This window comes from Dromiciops gliroides, chromosome 1 (assembly GCF_019393635.1).
Source record: "Dromiciops gliroides isolate mDroGli1 chromosome 1, mDroGli1.pri, whole genome shotgun sequence".
In the NCBI taxonomy this organism is placed as follows: domain Eukaryota; kingdom Metazoa; phylum Chordata; class Mammalia; order Microbiotheria; family Microbiotheriidae; genus Dromiciops; species Dromiciops gliroides.
The window spans coordinates 737739427-737765845 of record NC_057861.1 but is presented as its reverse complement, the minus strand read 5'-3'; the positions used below and the strand labels follow the sequence as shown (position 1 = coordinate 737765845).

The 26419-nt window shown below is 40.4% G+C and overlaps 1 protein-coding gene across 2 annotated transcripts in view; it reads left to right on the top strand.

Moving 5' to 3' along the window:
• Nucleotides 1-26419, top strand: part of PTPRG (protein tyrosine phosphatase receptor type G) — an 848612-nt gene that overhangs the window by 565799 nt on the left and 256394 nt on the right. For both annotated transcript variants that reach the window (XM_044004271.1, XM_044004263.1), the window contains exon 5: nt 78-173. In XM_044004271.1, the coding sequence (XP_043860206.1) occupies nt 78-173 (96 nt within the window). The remainder of the gene's footprint in view (nt 1-77; nt 174-26419) is intronic.

Sequence of the window (26419 nt, the reverse complement as noted above, 5' to 3'; positions counted from 1 at the left end):
GCCTTAACACACTTGACTTGAGCCAACCTGACCAAGGGGGTTAACGCTTTCATTTTTCTTTCTTTTTTTTTTAACAGATGCAGATTTACTTTTACAATCCTGATGACTTTGACAGCTTTCAAACAGCAATTTCTGAAAACCGAATAATAGGAGCCATGGCTGTATTTTTTCAAGTAAGTGAACTGGTAGCTGAAGTACTTTTAACCAGAGAGTTCTCAAACTATTTTTTTTTCATTCATTGAATTGTTCCATGTTTAATGGATGCATCTGTTTTCTTGTTCACACCTGTCCAAATGAAAGATATTTCATATTGTCGGATGTGTGATTTAAAATGTAAATAAGTATGTTTAGAAACATAATGAAAATTTTTGCATGAATTATTCTGATTTTATGGCTACTTGACTGCTACACAGATTGGAGAGCACATCTTACTTCTTGGCTAAAGCTCGTGAAGCAGGTTCTCTTAACATATTAAAAGGCTGATGTAAGAAAGTGGTTTTCTTGCGGGTAACTTTAAAATTAGACCTTGCTTGTGAGTAGATTAATAAATAGCATCAGTCACTTTTGTAGAGACCCTCTTCCCCCCCCTTCCATTTCCATGGCAACTTAAGTTTTTATTGAGACCAGATTTCCACGTCGGTGAATTTATGTACTCCCTTTTAAAAAATGTATTTTCCTGAGATGAATGTTCATTTCACCGATATGTTGGTTCAGCACCCAAAGAGCTCTGCTGTACTCCACAGAATGGCTTGCTGATCATGCCATGTAGCCAAGTCCAATTAAAGGATTGTCAGGCAGTATGGTTTTGACATGTAGATGGGAAGAAGGGTTGTGGTTTTGGAGTAGAGGGCGGGTTGACAGAAATGTATCAGGATGGCTTTCAAAGACCAATGAATCTCAAAATGGGCTAAATCCATGAGCTAAGACATACAGCCAGGCACTGCTTTTGCAAGGTATGTGTAATGGGAACTTACTTTCTGGTGGGCCAAAGAAAGCTCCTAGAAATCATTGATTCAGGACATATCACAGGTGACCCTTCTCACGCATCTCCTGTTAACCTGGGCATTGAAAGCCAATGTATATAAGCTCATGTATAAAAAAAAAAAAAGAGTTTGCTCATCTTGAATTTGAGGAAGAAATAGATCCTGGGGTTTTTTTTTTGGGGGGGGGGGCAGTGGGGGTTAAGTTACTTGCCCAGGGTCACACAGCTAGTAAGTGTCAAGTGTCTGAGGCTAGATTTGAACTCAGGTACTCCTGAATCCAGGGCCAGTGCTTTATCCACTGTGCCACCTAGCTGCCCCGATCCTATTTTTTTTAATGGCTCATTCTACTTCTGCCATGATGTCAAGACTGTCTAAGAATGTTCTCTATGGCTTTCCACAGGTAAGTCAGGTATCCCTTTGTTTTACAAGAGTGAGCACACCAGCTCTAACCTAGGATCTTAGTATCCCTGATTGAAGAGAGCTCACGCTATCTAGGTACCTCCAAAACCCACCATGATGCACTCTGGCCATTTGCCTGCCTGGTACATTTCACTGTCACCCCCATCTTGCCCTGGGATCAACAGTTAATCAACATTAATTGCCATTTCTGGAAACTACATCAATCAATTGCCCTAATACTCCACTCACCAGACCTATGACTTCTCAAAGATAGCCCAACTTGACCACCATTCCTTGGATATATTCTTTTCCCCTAGTATAATATAAATTCTTTGAGGACAGAGAATATCTTTCCTTTTCTATTTGGATTTCTAGTACTTAGCAAGGTATCAGAAACCTAGTTAAGTGGCTAATGAAAGCTTTTTCATTCATTCAGTGATGTATGGTGAGTAATGAAAAAGGGTTATTGTTATTTCATTATGATAGAATCTTGAAATCCCTCATTCTGTCATCTGTGAAATCTGAGCCTGCTGACTCTAATGGTTAAATCTGGGAGTTTGAATGTCCTTTCATGTGTTAACAAAGAAGTTTTGATATAGTAAAGCCTCTCTAATTCAGACATCACTCATTTGGAATTTTGATGGAGAAGAAAAGGGCTGTTGGTCCGAAATTCTCTTATCCCCTAGCTGAGAAAAGTTTGTTTGGTTTCTTTAATTATAATTGAAATTGAGATGTGAGTAAGATTTAAACTTCTCCAGAAAAATTAGCCTTTTTGAGATACTTTAAAAATATCTTGTTATGCTAATTCTAAAACATTCTTATCGATTTTTAAAAAGAACTTCTGTTAAGAACTTTTGCCAGACCACACACACACACACACACACACACACAAACACACACACATATTCTTATATGTATATATATATATGTGTGTGTGTGTGTGTTTTTATATAACATGTAGTCTATATATAAACGTGTAGATGTGTATATATTTATGTGTGTGTATATGTGTATGTGTAAATAGATAGATTAGATGGACAGAGGGAAAAAGATGTGTTTGTTGTGTCTACTTAAAATAATAAAACTAAGGAGCAATCCTAAGGAGTAAACTCTGCCTAGATAGTGGTCCTAGCTAGAGAGCTGGCTTCAGAGACTGAAGACCTGAGTTTAAGTCCAATCTGTGAAACATATTGTCTGTGTGACCTTGGGAAAGACACTTAAGTTATTAGTAGCCCAAACAATTCTCTAAAACTCAAATCTACTATAGACTCCCTATAACAATGATATCACAATTCTAGACCCATAAAAGTAATAAAATGGGGTTTTTTTGGGTAATATTCTGCAAATTATACCTTATCCTACATGTGCACCTTACTCAAACTCAACTAAACTTGGAAAATATGTTTTTACATAAAAGATAAAATTGAAGAATAACATTAATTTTTCAAAAGATTCACAATCAAATTTAAAATGTTTTGATTTAACCCTCTAATTGTCTGAAGTAAGGTACCCTTATAGTTCAGAGTGATGTCCCTTACGTTTGGCCTGAATTAGTCACTTTTCACTAGCTTACTTTAGTAGCTTAACTTTATAACCACTTGAATATGGTATAGCAAAGATTTGAATTAGTCACTTATTTTGTATTAAGAAGGCCCAAACTGAGCTTTTTTTTTTCTAACTATCTAACAACTTAGTAGCTGTAAGTTGGCAGTTGACAGTTGTTTGATCTCACATTCCTTTATCCTGTCAACCATTTGGCATCTCCATTTTATGGCTTTGGGTATCTTGCATTTCCATGAAACATAAAATTAATGTTTAATTTATGATTTCTTGGGAAGTTCCTGTTCATATCTCTCAAAGCCAGGATACAATTAACATTTGAATGTCTGAAATTGTATTTTTACATCCTGTCTGCTGCCGAACTTTTGGGGGTACAAATATATGATTCTATCAAAGTAGCTGCATTTAAAACCATGATGCCTTCCAAGGGTTCCTTCTACCTTACCCCTGCTCCTTCTGGGTATTACTTGTGTTCCAAATGCAGATACTTCAGAATCATTGCATCAGACAGAGATATGCAATTTTTATAAGGTGTACACCCAGAGATCTGGGCCGTAGGCATATTTTTCAAACATTGAACGAATAAATACACAGTATGCTTGATTTATTTATGGGTTGTCTTTTTTAGTATTTCTTTCTGACACCCTTACTTAGACAACTGTATTGGCTGCCTCGTAATTTACATGTTTGCTGTGCAGCTGTAACATAGATTTTGGAGACTCTTCACTCCCATACATTTTTATTTGTAGCCAGAATATGAATGTGCTAACTAGTTCAGCTCTCTTGTCCATATTTAAGTCATTGGCATCCTCTCCACATCTGCTCCCATTGCCTAGTTGAAAGTCAGACCGCCATATGGACATTCTCTCAGTCTACCAATCCTTTCTTTCATTTCATGTCACAGTTATGGGATGCATAATCATCAGAGAGGATTGTCTGTATGGGATGTGATTTACTGCATGGCCACACCCATGAGAAGTGCTAAAAATTGATAAGACAAAGAGGGTTTCTTCCTCTCCCCCCATCCCCCTGCCCAAGCCATCTTGTTCTTTACTCCAAAGGCCCCACCTTTAACTTCTGTTTTTTTTAAATGCCCAGAAGATGTATTGATGTTAGATGTCACTGTCTGAAGATACCACCATTTTTGTTATCGTTATTACTTGGGGAACCAAAAGCTGGCTATGTCGATCATATGTGTATATTTTTGTTTGTCAAGGTCTAAATGAAAGAAAAAGAATCAGAATTTTCATGTAAGGAAAATACATGGAGGCCTTCCCCATTTTGGCTAGCAACAAGAAACCCTTCAAAGCCCCAAAATTTCTGTATGCTTTCTTTAGAGATAGAAAAGAAGGGTTGAAAACCTTTGAGACTGCTAGTAATCCAGGAAGGAGAGTGAACTGAATTAGAAACAAAAGAATGGTAGCCATGGAAAGGGAGGAAAAGACCCACCAAGACTTTTGGCTCTTCTCAGAAGGAAAGGAAAGAGAGGAGAGGGAGCCCACTGAGACTAAGCACTTGAGGTGTTTATCCCAGTAGAAGGGTCTGGATCTTTAGAGGTCCTCACCTTCTTTACCCTTGCAGAAGTCCTACAGGTGTCCTTTCTTATAGCCATGGAATTAGTGGCAAAGAGAAAAGGAATCTTCTTGTGATTGAATGAATGGTCTGTGAACTATGGAGAAAGAGCACAGGGCCAGTCTTGGGGTTTGGGTCTCAAGATCATAAATTTAGGGTTGGAAGGGACCTCAAAGGTCTTCTAGAGGCCTGGAAAAACTAAATGACTTGCCCAAAGTCAGAAATGCAACAACTTGCATTTATATAGGGGCAGCTAGGTGGCACTGCAGTGGATAAAGTGCCTGGTCAGCAAGACCTGAGTTCAAATGCTACCAAGCCACTGCAGTATGTTTGCCAAGAAAACCCTCAAAATGGAGCCTCTAATTGTCAAACACGACTGAAATCATCGAACAACAGCAAAGCCTTTATGTAGCACTTTGAGGTTTACCAAGTATTTTACATATGGTAGCTCATTTGATCCTCACACCAAGTCTGGCAGGTAAGTGCTGTTATTATCTCCATTTCATCGATGATGAAACTGAGGCTGAGAGAGCTTAAGTGACTTGCCTACTGTTCCATAGTAAGCTAGTAAGTACCTGAGCCTGTATTTGAGCCCAGTTCTTCTTGCTGTTGACTCCAGGGCTCTGTCCACTGTGCCAGTCAGCATTTGGACCTGAGTTTCTCTGACTCCAACCCTCTCATTTCACAGATGAGGACCCTGAGGCCCAGCGGGGATAAATAACTTGCCCCAAGGTGACACAGATAGTAAATGACAGCCAGGGAGGTGAAGGAAGGTGATGCACTTCTGGCTTCCCACATTGGCATTCAGAAAGCAGTTTCCCACAGAAGCAGTGTCATATATGCTGGTTGTTTTGTAGTGTAATTATGGATTGAACAGGTTTTGTGGGCTAGCCTGGGATCCATCCCAACTTCCCTGTGTAACATGATTTTGATGAGAAATGCCTCAAGAGTTTTACAAAGGAACTTTGGGGATGTAGCTTTTCCTTAAAATGAAAAATTACTTCTTTTGTGCGGGAAAGGGATGTGTGCACATGTGTGTGTGTGTGTGTGTGTGTGTGTGTGCATGCATGTGTATGAGTGTGTACGAAAAAATCACTTCTTAAGCAAGCAGATAGCCCAAAGCTGCCACTAATTTCATGCCCCCCCTCCCCTGCCCCAGCAGCTCAAGTTTGGCTACCAGACAGCTCACATTTTCCACATCCTTGGTTTTATCTAGTTAAAAGTTCAATTCTTTCACCACATTACCTCTGAATACAGGGCACCATGTTCTGGATTGATTAAGAACACTTCTCTTAATACACACATGAAAATTAAAATACATATGTTCCTCCTTACCTTTTTGAACAACTAACTGATTTGATAGGATTTTTCCATTAACTGAAGGCCAGATCCATTCTCACTGTTTTAATGCAACATTTGCAGCGGATTTGTGGGTGTGCCGTAACGAAATTATGGCCTCCCAGGTGTTTCCAGTGAGTCTCCTATTTGCAAATGGCCTTTCCATGCCGGCTTTCTTCTTAGTGGACATTAGGAAGAATCATATCATTATAGGTGAAGTATGACATGATTAAGGGACTTTGGGTGCTTTGAATGTGGCCATAGGAAAATTCCCTCTAATGAAATCATTCCACTTCAAGGACAGCTGTTAAGTATGGGGAATCTGAGCTCTTGCAGAATGATAGAAATTACAACTTTCTTTTGTCTTCATTTCTGATACGAACTTTGGATTTGGAAGGGAAGAGAAAGATAAAGGAACTGGGGCCTGGAGAGAGGTGAAGAGAATGAGCCATGGTCACATGGTCAGCCTGATCCAGGACAAGAACCATTTTCTACAAGAACCAATATCGTGGTCTTTCTGGGGACTTTTCCTAGTGTCTTTAACATTGGACTCATTTGGGGAAGTGGATTTCTTCTCATCTTTGTACCCAACAAGGCATTATTCCTGAATGGGATGAGGACAAGATGATCCATTTGTTGCTTTCCCATTGTGATGTTTAGAATCTAATGTAGGTCCTAATCGCCCCCCCCCAGTTTTTTTTGAGGGGGGGGGGACTGGCTAAGATTTACTACTAAATTCAGCAAGACTTTAGGCTTTTAAGGATTTATTAAAGTGTATTAGAAGTTAGTGGGGGCAGCTAGGTGGTGCTGTGGATAGAGCAACGGCCCTGGAGTCAGGAGGCACCTGAGTTCAAATCTGACCTCAGACACCTAACACTTACTAGCTATGTGACCCTGGGCAAGTCACTTAACCCTGTTTGCCTCAAAAAAAAAAGAAGTTAGTGAAAAGAGAGAATAGAAAACCCCAGTTTAGATCTATTCGGTATAGCCAGAGAGAAACCCTTGCTTTTTGGAGCAGTCCACGTGAAGTCCCCCACCACGCCAAAGTCCTGGACAAAAAGGGGGACCCTCCTTTCCTCCATCTGCTACCAGCAAGCCAGCCTCCCCTTCCTATTTCCTGTCTCCCTCTCCCCAAAAGGGAGGTCCTTCAAGCTGATTGGTTGAGGGTCGTCTCCTGCTGATGTGCTCAGGGTCGTCCAGGTGTGGTCTCTATTTCATCATTCTTAAGTAGGTTCTCAGTTTCTCATTCTCACCCAATTCAATAAATTCTAAATTACACTTTAGGTGGGGCTCCTGGACATCTGCCAAATCCCATTATTTTATCACACCATACTTCTCCACTTTATTTTATCCATTGGGAGGCACAGCCTTGGGGTTGTACATGAATTCTCCTTTCATCAAATGTGGCAATGATAACTCAGCATATTTCACACAGAGGTAAAAATCAGGCCCTTCCTCAACCAACGTCTGGGAGTTGTGTAATTTAATAAATATCAATCAATCAGCAAGCATTTACTTAGTACCTTTTCTAAAGCAGCTAGGTGGTACAGTGGATAGAGCAAGTCAGGTCAGGAGGACCTGAGTTCAAATCTGGCCTCAGACACTTACTAACTGTATGGCCCTGGGTAAATTATTTAGCTTTTCTCTTCTTCAATTTCCTCAGCAATAAAATGGGGATAATTATAGCATCGATCTCCTGGGGATGGTGCAAGAATCAAATGAGATAATATTTTTAAAGTGCTTACTTAGCACAGTGTTTGACACATGGTCATTGTTATTGTTGAGTTGTTTCTTTTGTGTCCAACTCTCTATGACTTCATTTGGGGTTTTCTTGGCAAAGATACTGGAGTGATTTGCCATTTCCTACCCCAGCTCATTGAACAGAGAAGGAAACTGAGGCAAAGAGTGCTAAGTGACTTTCCTGGGGTCACATACCTAGGAAATGTCTGAAGCCAGATTTGAACTCAAATCCTCCTGACTCTAGGCCCAGTGCTCTGTCCAGTTTCTCTCTTGCACATAGTAAGTGTTTAATAAATGCTTGTTCCCTTTCCCATTCTTGATACACCAGGCCCTTTGTTGAAGCCAGGGATCCAAAGACACAGTGCCTGGAATGTTGTAAGTCCTTATTTAATAAATACTTGATCCCCTTCCTCTTTCCTATGTGTCATACCCTAAGTTGAGGTCAGGGATCCAAAGATTTAAACAATCCTCACCTTCAAAGAGCTTCCATTCTATCTAGGGAAACATATATATACAAATGTTGGTCTGATTATAAATCATTAAGACCACATTAAACAGACATACTAGAACTTATCTGCATGAGTGCTGGTCTTCAAAATACCACATCTTTTTTTTAGTAACAGAGACTTATTCCAGTGATGTTTCTATTACTAAAAATGGTTTAACTCTCTTGCTATTGCCTTCTGGAAAGTTAGGTTGGTGTAGCACACTATATCATCCAAAAATCCAATCCTGCCTCAGGAAATGAAAATTTGCCCCTGCCAAAGGAAAGAGCAGCGATACAGTCTGGTACCTGAGAGCTCTCCTCTCTGTGAAGACATGGGAATTCACAAGCTGCCTATGATACCTTTTGGTGTGGAGAGCTGTCCAATCCCTCATCCTCCCAAGTTACTGAGAAGGTGCTGGAGGGGGTTTTCACATTGGAAGTTCTCTACATGAATGAAATCACAAAGACAGCTCAACAATAACAACAATAAATGATATTTAAAAGGATAGGCCATGGGTTCCAAAGGAAATTTAAAAGGAAAAAAAAAAACTTTCCAATGTGTCTTGTGCAATGGTATCATCTTTGTAATAGAGAAACATCATAAGGGGATGACTTTTATCACCTCATGGTCTTTTGGCATGCAATTCAGACAGGTTTTAAAAATTCACCAACAATGTAGATTAAGAATGTTGTCTTGGGGCAGCTAGGTGGTGTAGCCCTGGAGTCAGGAGGACCTCAGTTCAAATCTGACCTCAGACACTTAACATTTACTAGCTGTGTGACCCTGGGCAAGTCACTTAACCCCAATTACCTCACTAAAAAAGAAAAAAAAATGTTGTCTGGCCTTTGAGCATGTTTACCAGATCATATAATATACCCTCCTTTTCCATAAGTATCTCAGCACTAAATCTGAAATGTTCATGACACCTAAGGTTTAAACAATTATCCATGGAATTTGATTAAAAGATGAGTGATTTAGGGCAAAAATATCCAATTTTTCTGGAGAAAATTGAGACTTAAGAGAGAATGATTTACCTACCTTTTACCTTTCCTCTTCTGGATCAAGTTCATTGTATGTGCTTTGAGCAGAGGTGTAAAACATGCGGCTGAGTCACAACACTCCAAAGTGTGGCCCAAACCAGATTAAAATGTAGTTCCTACCTGATTTTAATGTGTTGACGTATGAATAAAAATTTACATAAACATATGGTGTCAGGCTCCTCCTACACAGAGGTCTTCAAGCAAAGATTTGGTGGCCACTTCATGGGTATCTTATAGAAAGGATTTTTTGTCAATTATGAATTGGACCAGATTCCCCCTAAGGTCCCTTCTAGCTCTGAAATTCTATGATCAACCAGTCCATCAACAAGCATTTATGAAGTGCTTACTGTATGCCAGGCAGTGTGCATCCCCAGGCACTGGGACACAAAACCAAAAGTGACTCAAGAAACTTACAGTGTAGACAGGGAAGACAATATGTGTGTGTATTTGCACTCATATGCACGTGTGTGTATTTACACTTATATGTACATGTATATCCATACCCCCATATATACACACGCAAATAAATGAAAATAAAATGTTTTATTTCTATAATATTACATATAAGTTAAAAATTAAAATATATAAAGAAAATTTACATGTGAATATGTATGAACTATTGTAAAAAAAATTTAATGGATACCAGCTAATTTGGTGTATCTTCATTTTTTTTTGAGATGCAATTGATAGAATACTGATCGCAGAGTGAGCAGAGATTTGGGGATCAGATCCCATCTTTGATGCTTATTGACCATGGCACCAGCCAGTCATTTTAATTTTTGAAGCTTCAGTTTCATGGTGTGTAAAATGAGGTTTCTATCACTGCCAGGAGTACTGACCTCACAAGATTGTTGTAAAGCTCAAATGAGATAAGCTGTGCTTGCAACCCCAAAGTTCTCTGTAAATACCAGCTATTGCCCCCCCCCCAAAAAAAAAATGCTGCAGTCCTCCTCTTTCCTTTTGGCAGGATTGTTCTGGCTGAGGTATCATTATAACAAGTAATCATAATGCCAGAATTATGGGTCGTGATTTAACATTTACATTCTTACCTAGTCGCAGTGCAGACTGACTCAGGTAATTCCAGTCAGATTTTACCCACCCAGATTTTTCAGCTTCTGCTCTCAGGGACCATTTTCTAAATTAGGTTTATTCTTGGACACCCTGGAACTTTGAACATTGATTCACAGAAGCACAGAATCAAAGATTTAGAGCTGAAAAAGAACGTAGAAGCCATCCAGTTTAACACCTTCATTTTACAAAAGAGGAAACTAAGACCCAAAGAGATTACATGATTGTCTCATGGTCACAGAGAATCAGGATTCAAGCCCCAGATTTCAAACTTCCAAAGAAAAACTGATATGAATAAATCATATTATTGTAAATAAATGATCAAAATTACATCAAGTACTAGGCAATTACTTGATACCTTTGATTGGTTAATATCTATATAAGGTACCTAAACATATTCATTGAGCCTGATGAAATTCTGATTGCTCAGAAGTGCATTTACTTTGAATTGGACCATCTGGGTAATTCCATGTGTGCTTATTTAGACAGAAGAGCAATGGACTTATAGTCCAGAAATCTGGGTTCTCTGCCCCATACTAGCTGAGTGACCCCAAAAAAAGATACTTCATCTCTCTACTTCCCATTTTCCTCCTCTGTACAACAGAGATAATAATAATTCCTACCTCAAGGAAGTGGGTGGAAAGATATTTTGTTAAATGTCATCCTTATAAATAAAACAGAATTTATTCTACATCAACTATATACTAAGCACCATACTAGGTGCTGGGGAAGTCGATAAATAAACTAAAGAAAGAGCCCCTGTCTTCACAAAACTTATAATCCACCTGTGGAGAACACACATTGAGATCTGCTCCTCCTGGATAGTTTGGGTATTGTTCTTGTATCATACTGATGGGTCATAATTGTCCAAGACGGGCACAGTAAAATGCACCATTACCTATAACTCTCTTTATCTCTTTACTAATTCATCCTATCAAGACCACTATTGGCATTTTCATTCCTCTCTTTCTATGTCTTGAAGCTGTATCGAAAATGGGCCCCTACTCTCAGACTATGTCTTTTGTGTGATCTCTACATTCCCCAGCCTAATGTTTACTCTCAGTAATGATTTTTTTCCAATATGTTTCATTCCTTCTTGTAGATTGCCAACCCCCAGGGCAGGTACCTTGAAAGTGGTATTCTTAGGTTTTATTAATTTGGATTTTACTCACTTAAACTTGTTGTTCCTCTGGGGATTGTAGTTTTAGATCTGGAAAGGAATTAAAGGTCATGTGGTCTCCCCGTCATTTTACAGATGAGAAACCTGAAAAGCTTGCTTCCATGTTATCCCATGTAAGTGATGGGGACTGAACCCCATCTAGGGTTCTCTCCACTGCACCGCCATGTCATTTCTCTTTGTACTATGATCAAAGACCAAATTAAGTAAATTCATACTGTGAACAATAATCTGAAATGGGAAGAGATTGTTTAACCTCTTTTGGGGAAGGCAAAAATCTTTTCAACAAGTTTTGCAGCACATTTTCTATCAACAGTGCTCATTGTTGACAAGTCTTATCCTTGGATTCCTTCATTCTATTGTAGCCTCCACATGAAACATTTTTTAAGTTATGAGTAATAAAAATGCCTTTCTTCATGACCAGGGCTCAAATGCTGACTTTTAATACAGATAGAATAGAGGCTCCTTAAGGACAGGAAGTCTGTCTTTTTCTATGGATCTCCATTCCCTAACACTTAAGGGCCTAGCCAATGCAGATGGTCTGTGCCTCAGTTTCCTCATTTGTAAAAGGAGGGCATTGGACCAGATGACCTCAAAGGTCCTTCTTCTTTTTTTTTTTTTTTTTTAGTGAGGCAATTGGGGTTAAGTGACTTGCCCAGAGTCACACAGCTAGTAAATGTTAAGTGTCTGAGGCTGGATTTGAACTCAGGTCCTCCTGAATCCAGGGCCAGTGCTCTATCCACTGCACCACCTAGCTGCCCCCTCAAAGGTCCTTCTAAAGTCCTAGCTCTAAAATCTTTTGCTCCCTTTTATACAACTCAGACCTTCCACTAATTCACATAGCGACTTCCCACCCAACTTGGCCTGAATTACGGAGAAATGACTGTATTTTTTTTTCTCATACAGTGTTTTCAAGAATAGAACATTCAAACTGGCTTGGCCCCTTGAGCAACATTATAATGAGGTTTCCGTAAGAGTTCTAATTTTAGCCACCCTCTAAAGGTGCTTGGCAGGCTCCAGTTTTATTTTCTTTCCCCCTGAACTGATTATAGGGTTTTCGAGCCAGATGCTTCAGACTGCACACTGTTCTCTCAGAGCTGATCCTTAAACGTTTTTGTGAAAGGAAAGGGATGTATGAGGTCACACCAATGCTCATGGGGCCCATTAGACTCTCTTTTTGAGGCATTCCACCCCAGGATCCCAGAATCTCAGCACAATCTGTATCTCCCAGGTAGAAAGTGATCCAGTGGGTTAATATCTATAAAGCAATTTGTAAAACCACCAAGTTTTGAAGGAAGGTGAATTGTTACCTTTATCCATTTACCACCTTCAAGGCCACAGCTGGGTTCCAACAGCATGACTTCACCCTCCTTAAAGAGGAGGCAGCGATACAATAGAAATAGCAGTCTCTGGGTATGTGTGTGTGTCTGTGAGAGAGAGGAGAGAGAGACAGACAGACAGACAGAGAGACAGACAGACAGACTTCTGTTGGCCTCAGTTTCCTCAGCTATAAAAGGAGGGAGTTGGATTAGATGGCCTGAGGAGACACTTCTAGCTCTAAATCTCTGATATCATATGGGACCCAAGGCAAGTCACCTCAACTCATAGGTGGGCTGCCAAGGTGATCTTCAGGGTCTATCAACCCCCACCTCAACAAACCTCAATGGCTCCCTATTTCCCCAAGATCAAATGCAAAATCCTCTTTGGCTTTTAAAACCACCCACAACCTGCCTCCCTCCAGCTTTCTGGTCTTATTACACTTTCTTCCCCTCTGTGTTCTCTGTGATCTAGTGATACTGGCCTTTTTGCTGTTCCTCACACACGAGATTCCATTTCCTAACTCAGTGCCTATCCATTGTTTATCCCCCAAGCCCGGAGTGTTCTCCCTCCTCCACTCCTGGCTCCCTCATCTTAAATCATACATTCTACAAAAGCCTTTCCTCGAATTCAGTCCACCTCCCCAGACCCCCCTCTGCCAGAGCTCTCTCTCTCTCTCTGAGAATGCCCCCCATTGACACTGCCTTTATGTCATATTCATAGCTATTTATGTGTTATCACCCCATTAGAATGGAAGCACTTTGAGGGCAAGGGCTTTTTTTTTTTTAAACTTTTTTGGTAGCTTCATCTCTTAGCACACTTCCTGGCACATGGTAGTTACTTAACAAATGTTTATTGATGGTGTTGATAATGATGAAACAATGGAGTTGGAAAAGATGACCACGGAGACCCCCTTTCCAGCTTGACTGTATGACATATGCTTTCAAATCAAGACATTCCTTCTACCACCTGCCCCTTGACTGGAGGGGTCCTGTGTATGAAATTGAGGTCCAAAGTGCCCCACCAAAGGTACATTTACTCTTCCCCCAGCCCCCAGGGGTCCACATTTGGATAAACATGTTGCTTCCACATTTGAGATCTTTGTCCCCTAAGCTTGTGTTCATTAGGGTGAATGTGCTTCAGGGCTCTGATTGCTGCTGTGCAAAGATACAATATGGATGTCTCCTAGTGCTCGTTAATAGTGCCCTAACTCAGTAATTCAGGAGGAGGAAACCCAATTCAAATTTCCTCAAGCAGCATCTGCACATCTCTCTTCCGGCCTTAAAGGGAAACCAAAGTAATTAGTCATCACGCCTCAAGTGGCAAAATAAATAGTTGCTTAATTGGAGAAGCTGGTGGAGGGCAAAGTGTGGCAGGCCCATGCTGTTCGGGGAAGCAGGAAGAGACACTGGAGTCATTTGGTAGTGGGGGCGGGCAGCATGGTTCCTATGCAGCTCCATAAGCTCTGATTAGGGAGACCTCTCAGTGGGTCCAAGGAAAGAATCCTACCACAGACAGTCTTCAGATGAGGCAGGTTCTCTGCTGTCCAAGACAGACTGATGTAATGAAAAGAAAAGGAAACCTAGGGACTGGTGCCATATTCAGTACCTACCCCCTTTAAGAATACTGGCAATTCAGCACCAGCTGGAGGACCTCAGTTCAAATCTGACTTCAGACACTTGACACTTACTAGCTCTGTGACCCTGGGCAAGTCACTTAGCCGTCATTGTCCCACCAAAAAAAAAAAAAAACAGTCAAGTCGCTGAACACCTATGAGCAATAGATTCCTCATCTGTGAAATGGGGGCAGACAAATTTTCATTGCCTTCACCCCAAAGTGTAATGAGGAAAGTGCTTTCCAAACATATGTCCCCACCAGCCTGGCCCAGGTGATGTTTCCCTTGCACAAAGTTCCATATATTGCCTCTGTGCTTTTTCTCTCAGACTTTCCCCCTTGTCTAGATATGCTTCTGCATCCCATCCACCCCTTGAAACCCCTAGGTCCCTTCAAGATTCAGTTCAAGTGCTACTTCTGCTATAGATATTTCTTGGTCTCCCAGGTATTGGTGCTCCCCATCTTGAAAATATTTTTGTACTCTATTTTTGTGTATATTTTGTATTTGAAATATCTGTATCTATCTAATATATATCTACATAGACAGATATACAGATAGATGTGTGGATTACTAGATAGGTAGGTAGGTAGGTAGATAGGTAGGTAGATAGGTAGGTAGATAGGTAGATAGATAGATAGATAGATAGATAGATAGATAGATAGATAGATAGATAGATAGATAGATAGATAGATAGATAGGTAGATAGGTAGATAAGTAGATAGACTTACTTGTGTTTCTCCCTAATGGGATTCAAGTTCCCTGAAGACAGAGGCTTACTTGGTTTTTGTATCCTTAGCACCAAACATAGTTCCTAGAATATAGGAGGTGCTTAATAAATGCTTGGTCAGGGGCAGTTATGTGGCACAGTGGATAAAGCATCGGCCCTGGATTCAGGAGGACCTGAGTTCAAATCTGACCTCAGACACTTGACACTTACTAGCTATGTGACCCTAGGCCAGTCACTAAACCCTCATTGCCCTGCCCCCCCCCAAAAAATAAATAAACAAACGAATGAATGAATGAATGTTTGGTGAGTCAACTGTGTGTGTGTGTGTGTGTGTGTGTGTGTGTGTGTGTGTGTGTGTGTGTAAATTATCCATATTAGAATGATCCTTGAGATGGTAGGAGGCTAGCTATTCTGTCAATAGTGATATGCGCCTCAGGAAAAATAATACAGATTGTTAAATTTAAGGGTGGGGCATAGGGGCCATCTCATTATTCCTGGCACTGGGGGCAGGAGCCAGTTGTTCAGGGAGACATACACCTTCATTAGTCTTCAGGCTCAGATTCTTCCCTCGTATTTTGGGCCAAATAGAACCCTGCCTTCCAGCTTTCCTTCTTTGTCCCTCCCCTCTTCCTTATTTTAAATCTATTCTCATTTTCCTAATTCTTGGATCTCTACTCATTTGTGCTTTTCCCTTCCTTCTCTTATATCATCCGCAACATCCCCCCTTATGTTCCCTAGCAAGGTCTCAGCTAGTATATGCATAAGCAGGATATAGGCAGAATGAGGGAATTAATTTTCTGATTTCTGATTGATAACACCCTGAAATCACATCTTTCCTCAAAAAGTGAGCAGCCCATTCCCTCAGCCAGTTATATTGTTGTTCTGTAGTTGAAATTCCAAGAGGAAAAGAGCCTTTTCTCGATCTCATGACACCCTCATACCCAATTAATTTGCACCTACTTATCTGTAGACATGTTGCATCTCCCATAGAAGATAATCCCCATGAGGGCAGGGGCTTTTTCCCTGGCACCTAGAACATCACTCGAGGTCTGGTTTTGGTCTAGATGTGTGGTTTCATCAATATGGAAATTCCCTCTCCAGTGTGGATGGGCAACTAACTCTTGTGTAACTTAAAATCTAGAGAGTTGTCCAGGATACTGGGAGGTTGACCAAGTTTAAACAGGCAGAATGTGTCAAGAGGTGGGAACCCAGTCCTTGTTGACTCCACATCTGACTCTCCATTCGCCATGCTCTGCTACCTTTTTATTTGCCTAGGACATCTCAGGGCACAGAGAGGGCCCAGGACTAGGATTTCATTGGCCAAGGGAACTGGATAAAGGTGCGTTAGGGTCTTCTCTCTAACTTGCAGTCTTAGAGAATTGTCTGGAGCACTGAAAGGCTGAAGAATTGATGAGGGTCCCACAGCTGGGATATATCAGAGACTGTACTTGGTCAGTGAAGTCAATCAGCAGGCATTTAGTGGCAACGTTGTGTGCATTGTGTTAAGCACTGGGGATGCTAAGAGAAGTAAAAAACGAGTGCCTGCCCTCAAGAAGCTCACATTCTGGTGGGGAGAGGTCATGGAGATACTTTGGTACATACAAAATAAGAAAGAGTAAATAAATGTAATCTGAAAGGGGGCAACATTAGCAGCTGAGTGGGAGGTGGGCATGGGAAAGGTCTTTTTTGGGGGGGGGTGGGGGGGCGGGGCAATGAGGGTTAAGTGACTTGCCCAGGGTCACACAGCTAATAAGTATCACGTGTCTGAGGTAGAATTTGAACTCAGGTCCTGCTGAATCCAGGGGCAATGCTTTATCCACCATGCCACCTAGCTGCCCCAATAGGTTTGATTTTTATGCCCATTTTACAGATGAGGAAACTGAAGCAGACAAAGGTTATGACTTGCCTAGGGTCACACATCCAATAATTGTCTTAAGTTGGATTTGAACTCGGGTCTTCTTGACTCCAAGGCCAGCACTCTGTCTACTGCCTATTTAAGTGTCCCCTTAAGTAGATCCCTTAAGTGTTTCCTCAAGTGTCCCCTAATAGTCAGGTAGGGGCTAATAATTGAGCCATTTGAAGGCTGAAAGGTATAGCAAGGTCACCCAAAAGTGACCCCACTCCATAAGCTCACACTGAAGCTTTTAGGGCAAGTTTCTCAAAGGGAATGTTATTTTCTAGGCAGTCCCCACTCTAGTGAGTCATTCACTGTCTCTGAAATTTCAATGAGGGGTAAATTTGCAAAAGCTTTGTGCTATTCAGTTGAATTCATCCAAAGGACATGTTTTAATTGGCTTCCTCTCTCAAGTAGCCCCAATTTCAGGAGCATTGATTGTCTGGCTGTTGCCATAGAGTCTAATGCATTGCTTTAGTTCCTGGCTTTCCTATCATGGACTGAGAAGAGTAGCTGGGCTTGGATTGTACCAGCCAAAGAGCAGAGGGCATGGAGCCAGCCTCTCCCCAACCTGACTTCACCTTGGAGGCAATCTGTCCTCTGTACTGACAACTAGCTTTGGCACAGAGATGGTGATGGATATTTGGGTCTTTGGCTTATAGAAATGTGGGGTAAGCTGGAGTATCCTCCCAGAAAGCACCCAACAGGACAGCTGAGGCTGCTGTTTCTACAGATCATCTTTGTAAAGGAATGCGTCTTTCTTCTGTAGTCCGTCTGTGGGCTGCCAACAGGCGTTTATCGGTATTCCCAGTCTGTAGATTGTAATGACTGCAACCCACAGTGATAGAATTTTTCTATCCCCAGGCTGACTGTGCAGGGGAGAAGGAGATTCGTAAAAGTTGTGTTAAAAAAAAAACACAACTAAATCATCCCAAGCCTTCTGCAAAGTATCATGCTTTTTATTATGTCAGATTCCTGTCAAAGCTTCATTTTATTTTATTTTAAACTTTTATTGATTGCTGTTGTTTGTTCATCACCCTCATCTCCAGATACATCCCCACCACTCTCCTATGAATCTTCCCATATGACAGTTAAGCAAGAACAAAGTACACCAGAGCTGCATCAGGCAGCATATACAACAGCCCATACCCACAGTCCTCTACTTCTCCAGTGAAAGGAAAGAGGTGTATTTCCTCATCTCTTCTCCAGGGCCAAGATTGGTCTAGCATTTGGTTTCTTTTTATTTTCATTTACATTATTGTAATCATTGTATATAGTGCTTCCTAGGTTCTAGAATCATAAGAATAGGAATCCAGTTTCACAGTCTGATTTTGAAAATGCTTGAATGCAAGACCAAATGAGAAGTCAGTTCATTGACATAGTTGTCACATCAGGTCTCTTAGAAAAAGACCCTTCCTGTGCAGACATTAACTAAAAGGGAATTCCAGAGCTCAATGTTAGGCCATCTGTTTGGCTCTGGGCAGAGTAGAGCTAGACTGTGGATGAGGCTGTCTCAGCAGCTCTCAGGGACTCTGCGATGACTGAGTAGAAATCAGGCCTTATTTTCACTCTACAGGACTCCCCCGGTATGCATGTGTTGATTGAACTTTGTACAAAAAAAAAACCCAAGAGATATTTTACCTTTTTTTGAAATTTTCTTCTCTTCTCCATTCTAATCAGCTCAAAAGCACTTATCAAGCCCAGGTTATGGGCCAAGCAGTAGCTAAATTCTGGGAATACAAAGACAAAAGTGAGAGAATCCCTGCCCTCAAGAAGCTGAATGATACTTGGCTGGACGAGGGGCAAGCTTATTGTTCAGTCATTTTCAATCACATCTGACTTTTGTGATTTTCTTGGCACAGATACTGGAGTAGTTTGCCATTTCCTTCTCCAGCTGTTTTTACAAATGAGGAAACTGAGTTAGGCAGGGTTAAGTGACTGGCCTAGGGTCACACAGGAAGCAAGTATCTGAGGCAGAATTTGAACTCAGGAAGATGAGTCATCCTGACTCCAGGTCCTATGCTCTCTATATTTCTCTACCTAGTTGCCCCCTAATAATCTAGCCCCCTCCTATCTTTCTAGTCATTTTATATCTTACACCTCTACACATTCCCACAACACTAGCACCTCTATGTATTCTGTGATCTAGTGACATTGGCCTTGCATTCTTCACACACACTTCATCACTGGATTGGGCATTTTCACTGGCTGTCCTTCCAGAGCTGGAATTCTCTTCCTCCTTATCACCTCCTCTAGCCTTCCCTGGCTTCCTTCAAGTCTCAGCTGAAATCCCACCTTTTTTAAGAAGCCTTTCTCAATTCCCCTTAGTTCTGGTGATTTCCTCTCTGACGGGATCTCCCATTTACCCTACATATGTCTTGTCTGTCCCCACTTATTTGCATGTTGTCTTCCTCATTAGACTGTGAGCCCCTTGAGGGCAGCCATTGTCTTTTGCCTTTCTTTATAAAGATATAAGGTAAGTGATTCAAATAGTACCTGGTACATAGTCAGTTTGCCATACAAGGAAATGGCGCAAAAAGTCAGACATGATTGAAACAACTGAACAACAACAAAGTAAGTGCAAATGAAATATTAAATTGAGAAAGGTGTTTGGAAATTAGCCATGCCACCACCACCCCCAGTTACTGCACGTGTGCACACACATACACACACACATACACATACTCCACAAACTGCCCTGGCCTTTAGTCCTTTTTGGCTGTAATTCCCTATTTGGAGTATTTCCCTTCATTCTCTACCTCATCATATTCTTTCTTCCTTGATCATTTTTCCTTATTTTCCTTCCCTCTGCTGTTTCTGTTCTAAGCTAGTCTCCAATTAGGATTCAATGAGTAAAAAAAAAAGAAAGAAAGAAATTAAGGGGCAGCTAGGTTGCACAGTGGATAGAGCACCAGCCCTGGATTCAGGAGGACCTGAGTTCAAATCCAGCCTCAGACACTTAACACTTACTAGCTGTGTGACCCTGGGCAAGTCACTTAACCCCAATTGCCCCACAAAAAACAAAAACAAAACAAAAAAGAAAAACAGAAAGAAAGGAAGGAAGGGAAGGAGGGAGGGAGGGAGGAAGGAAGGAAGGAAGGAAGGAAGGAAGGATTCAATGAGTAGAATCTGGGTTAGGAAGTAAGCTGCCTGAGTCTGAAGTATGATACTTTGTGTAGCTCACAGACTTTACTCTATAATTAAATATTTCACATCAAAGTGTTGTTGTTGTTATTGACCCCAAAAAGTAACAAAATTTCCCTATTTGATTCTTTCCCCTTCTGAATTTCTTTTTATTTTTAGTTTATTGTGCATTTGTCACTGCCCATGAACTCAAGTCCTCTTCTCCAAATACAAGTCTTCATTTTTAACAAATAAGTTTAGTGGAGCTAGATATCAGCTAAGTATAGAAACACATGTTTTTTTCCCCACACCTCTGGCTGTCAGTAGTATTTCCCCAAACCCTACATACACTGTGATAGCATAATAACTTTCATGAAGTTTGCATGATAGCAATTTATTTGAGCTCATTTTCTGACTTTTTTTTTGTTTATTTGTTTGCATTTATTCCATAAAGGCATGATTGAATTGATAAGGGGACACTGAGGGTATCTTACTTGTTAAACTTTATTGTTGCTAAGTTAGTATGAGATATTGATAGCATCAGTTCTTAGCCTCATCCTAAACCCAGCCAATTGTTTCTTAGTGGCTGCAAATGCCATTTGTAGCCATATGGTAAAAATTTTAAACCCATGGAATGTACTTCATAGGACTTGTTTAGTGCATCTCTATAAGCTGTATTTAAATGTCTAATATATATATATATATATATATATATATATATATCACAGCCATCATTCATAGCAGTTATGTTATCTCCCGCCCTGTATGGTTTATGGAAGATTGATGACTAGACTGAATGCTGATTATAATTATCAGAATAAGAGAAGATATTAGTTAGACATTCCCCAGCCCCAGCAGCCTTTAACAACATGAGCATTTTATACTTTTTACAAATCACAGTTCCAGAGAGTATCAGCTTGGGTCTGTTTTGCAACACTGACAGTTTATTTATTTGTTTGTGTGGGTGCATTGATATTACCAGCCCATCTTAAAAACACAAAAGATAAAGCCAACTATCTTAAAAGTGAAATTATAGGGCCAGACTGACTCAAGACTGCATCATCAGAAACATTCATTAAGAATTGGCTGTCAGAATCCATGTAAGCTATTGTTTCTGGCTTGTACTTAATGGTCAAGTTTAGTTAAATTAAGAGTGTGCTCGGGAACCTTTGTCTAGTTTTCACTTAGGTCCATGAAAGAGATTGCCAATAAAAACTAACCGTTGGAAATAGAATTGGGGAACATAGCAACTTCCCAGTATGTACTGGGTCTCATACATATAATATCCAGGCTTCCCATTCAGAATGTATAGAAGGGTATATTTCTTATTAAAGGTAAAATGGTCATTCAGAGACCATCTATGTAAGCCCCTGTGGACCAAAAGTCATGTCCCACAACAATACCTGGAGTTAGGCTAGGGCTGGAGCTATCTATCAGCAAATGAAAGCAAGTATTTCAGGTATTCTGACATTAATTTACCTGTTAAGGTAAAATCTCAATTAATTGCAACCCACCCTATCATATCACACACTTAATGGGTTCTGAATCAGGAAGTAATGGGGAGAGATGAGAACATCACATTCAAGATAAAGAGGCAAGTGAAAAGAAGAAAATCCAGTTAGTCATTCAGATGGAAAATCAATCATTATGAAAGATTTAGCCCAGTCTCTTCCTTTATCTAAACAATGGTCTTGTAAAATACTCTATCCTCAAAATTCTGTTAAATCTAACCTTCAATTAATAAGTATATACTAATGCCAAACACTATGGTAAACACAGAGGATACAATGACAGGAGCAATCATTGCCTTCCATCAAGGTACATAAAGTTTTGGGGAACCAATGTTCTAATACGAGATAAATACAAAGTATCATTGGGTAGAGGGAGCAATCAAACTAGGGAAATCCAGAATGTTTCTTAGAGAACAGGGTACTTGAGCTCCATCTCATAGAGAACTAGCAAGTTGTAAGGACAGGTCAACCAATGAAAAGACATGGAGGCTAGAAGCAGATGAAACAATAACTAGCATTTTTAAAGCACTTTAAGATTAATAAAATGCTTGATACATCCTGTGCACAAACTATTTTAAAATTATCATGTGAACTAATATATTTTGGAATTTTTTTCTTTAAAAAACATTGGTTTAAAGTCAAGAAGGTTTGTTTTTTTTTCTCAGTAATCCTCAATCAACTAAAAATTAACCAGAAAATTCAGTTTTCCAAACTTGAGGTGACAACAACAATAATAGTAGCAGATTACATTTCTATAAAGCTTACTATGTGCCAGGCACTGTGCAAAGTGCTTTACAATTATTGATATCATTTTATCCTCACAACAACCCTGGGAATTAGGCACTATTACTGTCTTTATTCTACAAATGAGGGAACTAAGACTATTATTATTATTTTTTTTGGTGGGGCAGTGAGGGTTAAGTGACTTGCCCAGGGTCACACAGCTAGTAAGTATCATAAGGCTGGATTTGAGCTCAGGCCTTTCTGACTCCTGGCAACATTCTATCCATTGTGCCACCTAGCATCCCCCAGATATGGTTTTATTGTATTATAATCATCATACTTTATAAGCAGATTTTCTTTTCTTTTTTTTCTGCATTTAATACAAAGGAATGAAGATGACCTTTTTAAAAATCATATTTCAGATTTCTATTAGATTGTAAGTATACGAAGAATATTGTTTATATATTTTTTTTAATTTAAGTGGGATGACAAAGGGAAGCAAAGTGCTAGCTCACCAAGTGGCTGCCAAATATGAGATAATTTCACTTTAAAAAATTCCTTTAAATGACTTTTTAAATGTGCTGTTGTTATTTTCACTTGTTAAGATAAACCATGGAAGTCTCCGGATGATAATCACAATCATAATTTTCCAGAGTTGAATGGGATCTCTGAGGAGCACTGATCCTAATGGGCAATAATTTTTATTGTCATTACAAAGGCACAAACAGGCGAAGTGACTCATGAATAGAAGAGCCAAGAGAACAACCCCAGCACCCCAGTTTCTAGCTCCATGCCTTCTACTAGGCCCCTTGGGAAGGGCCAGCTGGTAAAACATTCTTGTTGGCTGCTCAAATATTGGTAGTTAGACCAAGGACAATAGGATAGGGTGATGGCAAATGTCCTTCTTAACATCGGACGCATTCCAAGCAGATGGTAGTACAATAGTATTCCATTACTGAACATTAAGATATCAGCCTTAGAAGCACCTTCTGCTTCTGGAAAGAGACTTTTGTTGTTCAGTCCTTTCAGTCAAGTCTGACTCTTTGTGAACCTGTTTGGGATTTTCTTGGCAAAGATACGGGAGTGGTTTACCATTTCCTTCTCCAGCTGTTTTTACAGGTGAGGAAACTGAGGAAAACAGGGTTAAGTGACTTGCCCAGGATCACATAGCTAGTAAGTATCCAAAGCTGGATTTGAACTCAGGAACATGAGTCTTCATGAATTCAAGCCTGTCAGTCTATCCATTATGTCACCCAGCTGCTCCCCCCAAGAGAGAGATGAAACAAAAACTGTCTCCAAACCCCCAAGGCAAAGGTTCAGGACTTGAGGTCACCTATTCCCAACGAGAACAGTCAATAATCTGGATGCACAAATTACAACATTCAAACTTATCTTGATGCGCAAAATTTGACCTTGGTGTTCTCCCCAGGCACAAATGCTCCAGGCTCCTTCCTCTGTTCTTGGAATAACCATAAATTTTTTTCTCCCATAGTTTGCTCCAAAAAATAAGACCTGTATTTGAGATATCACTTTTTAAATTGGCTGTTCCAGAGAGACCCTAAAGCAAAACTTCCCAGCATCACTCTGAGGAAGGCAAGTTCATAGGTTCATACTTTCAGAGGGTCAGACTGAGAACAGGAAAAGACCTTACAGGTCACAGTCCAACTTGCTCATTTTACAAATGAAGAAAGTGTAGGGGGTGGCTAGGTGGCGCAGTGAATGAAGCACCGGCCCTGGATTCAGGAGTTCCTGAGTTCAAATCCAGCCTCGGACACTTGACACTTACTGGCTGTGTGACCCTGGGCAAGTCACTTAACCCCCATTGCCCTGCAAAACAAAAAACAAAAAACAAAAACAAAAACAAATGAAGAAAGTGATATTCAGACAGCCTCAGTGACCCTTGCCCAGGATCACACAGCTACTGAGTGTCCAAGGAGAGATTTCATTGAACCGAGGTCTTCCTGACTGCAGGTTCAGGATATTGACCAACAAGCTCTTGCAGAGTGGATCAGGTTGGTGGTGAACATCAAGACAATGTTTATCCTGTAGAAGCAAACTTTGGAGTGACGTGAGGTCAGAGATTTAGGGATCCAGGAGGTCATTTTACAGATGAAGAAACTGAGGACCAAGATTTTTTTTTTTTTTTGCCCATGGACAATACTTATGTACCAAGTGAGAAAACAGCAGTTTGAACCCAGGTACTCTGACTACAAACCCAGAATTGTTTCCATTACAACATACTGCTTGCATCTTCAAATATTTGAGGGTCTGTCCTTGTGATGAAGGAATCAGACTTACTTTGTTTGATTTTAGAAGGCCCAACAAAGGCTAGCTGGGTAGAAATCCCAAACTGGCTAATGCTGACTCAATATAATCCAGAATTTTGTCTGTTCCAAAATAAAACAAGTTTAATAAAGTAGTGACTTAACCATGACTGGAAATGTTTTACACTTAAGCTATCATTTTCAGCATGTTGGACTGGTTGACCTTTGGGGCTGTTTCCAACTGCAGGAGAATTTTACAATTCAGTGCCCCAGATTCCAGTCCAGGCAAACCACAGAAATGGACGCCAAAGAACTACAAAGCAGGTTTCAACACTCCATAGCTATAAAATGTCTTTCTCATTTGGGAGCTGTTAACTACCATCCAACGTGCTTCATTATTTAGGAGCAGCCCCCTATACTCACTGCCATGTTTTCTTTGATATTTCAGTCAGATTTTGAACATTGCAACTGGCCACCCTACAATTAATTTGACAGCACTATAGCTGGGGGTGAGGAAAAACTGGGAGCTGGTATGGACCCATACCCAATTTTTTTCTCTAGACACATTTTTTTCCATTTGCTTGAATATGAAGAGTTGGGAGCTGTACCTTTGTGTCCGTGTTGGAAAACCTGGGTGCCAGAGCAGGAATAGGCAGGGATATATAAGTGAAAAATAAAACTTTAAATGTAGATGTCTCTATCTCATTTTATTTTTATTTTATTTATTTATTTGTTTGTATGTTTTTTGTGGAGCAATGAGTGTTAAAGTGACTTTCCCTGGGTCACACAGCTAGTAAGTTTCGAGTGCCTGAGGCCAGATTTGAACTCAGGTCTTCCTGAATCCAGGTCCAGTGCTTTATCCACTGTACCACCTAGCTGCCCCGTCTCCATATCATTTTAGAGTAGACCCAGCAGCATCCAAATTGTAAAGTCACTACCCTACAAATGGTCCATTCTTTAGAGAAGACCACAGATGCCTTCCCTCCCTACCTGATAAATTTACTGCCTTATTGAAACTGAAGTTTCTAAAAGTCAGTAATGGGAAGGAGGGTCAAAGGGCAACAGATTTAAAGCTAGAATCAATCATAGTCAAGTCATCAGGCATTTGTTAAGTACCTACTATGTGTCAAGCAAGTTGCTAGAAGTAACCTTTGAGGTAATCTCGCCCAATCTCTTCATTTTTTATATAAGGAAACTGGGAGATTACCTGACTTGTCTAGGGTCACATGGGTAGGAAGTAGGATAAGCAGTCCATTAGATTGTAAGCTCCTTGAGGTCAGGGACTGTCTTTTTTTATATACCTGTATTTGTATCACCAATGCTTAGCACTTAGTAGGCACTTAATAAACTGACTAGTAGGTGGCATTGTTGACATTCAGATCCTTGTCCTCAGATTTTTTTATATCCAACTCTTGCTACTGCATCATGCTATTGTGATAGAAGTTACCAAATATTCTTCTTTTAAAAGATGCTTAGCTGCTGATGAGGGTAGGGCTTTGTTGGTCTTTGATGAATCTGTATCTCATTGATGAAGTAAGTATGCCATCTACTGATATGCTAGATAACCTACTCTTACCTTCTAAGCCCCTGAGATTCTTATCCAGGTTCTTCCAAAGAGCATCTCTACCAAATGCACTGATCTACTCAAGTATGAACGCCATGATGGCAGGGAATCTTGTTCCTTGTATCCTAAAATCCCCAGTACCTGACAGAGAGCCTTGGGTGTGGTAATAGGATGGATTATTCTGTGACTAGCAGGGAAGCCCTCAGGCTTCCTTTGTGTTTGTACTTAGCCCTTGCTACATGACCAAGCCAACTCCCTTATCAAATCTACATAGGTTTGATAGCATCATTAGTGCCACTTCTTTACGGAAGGCTCC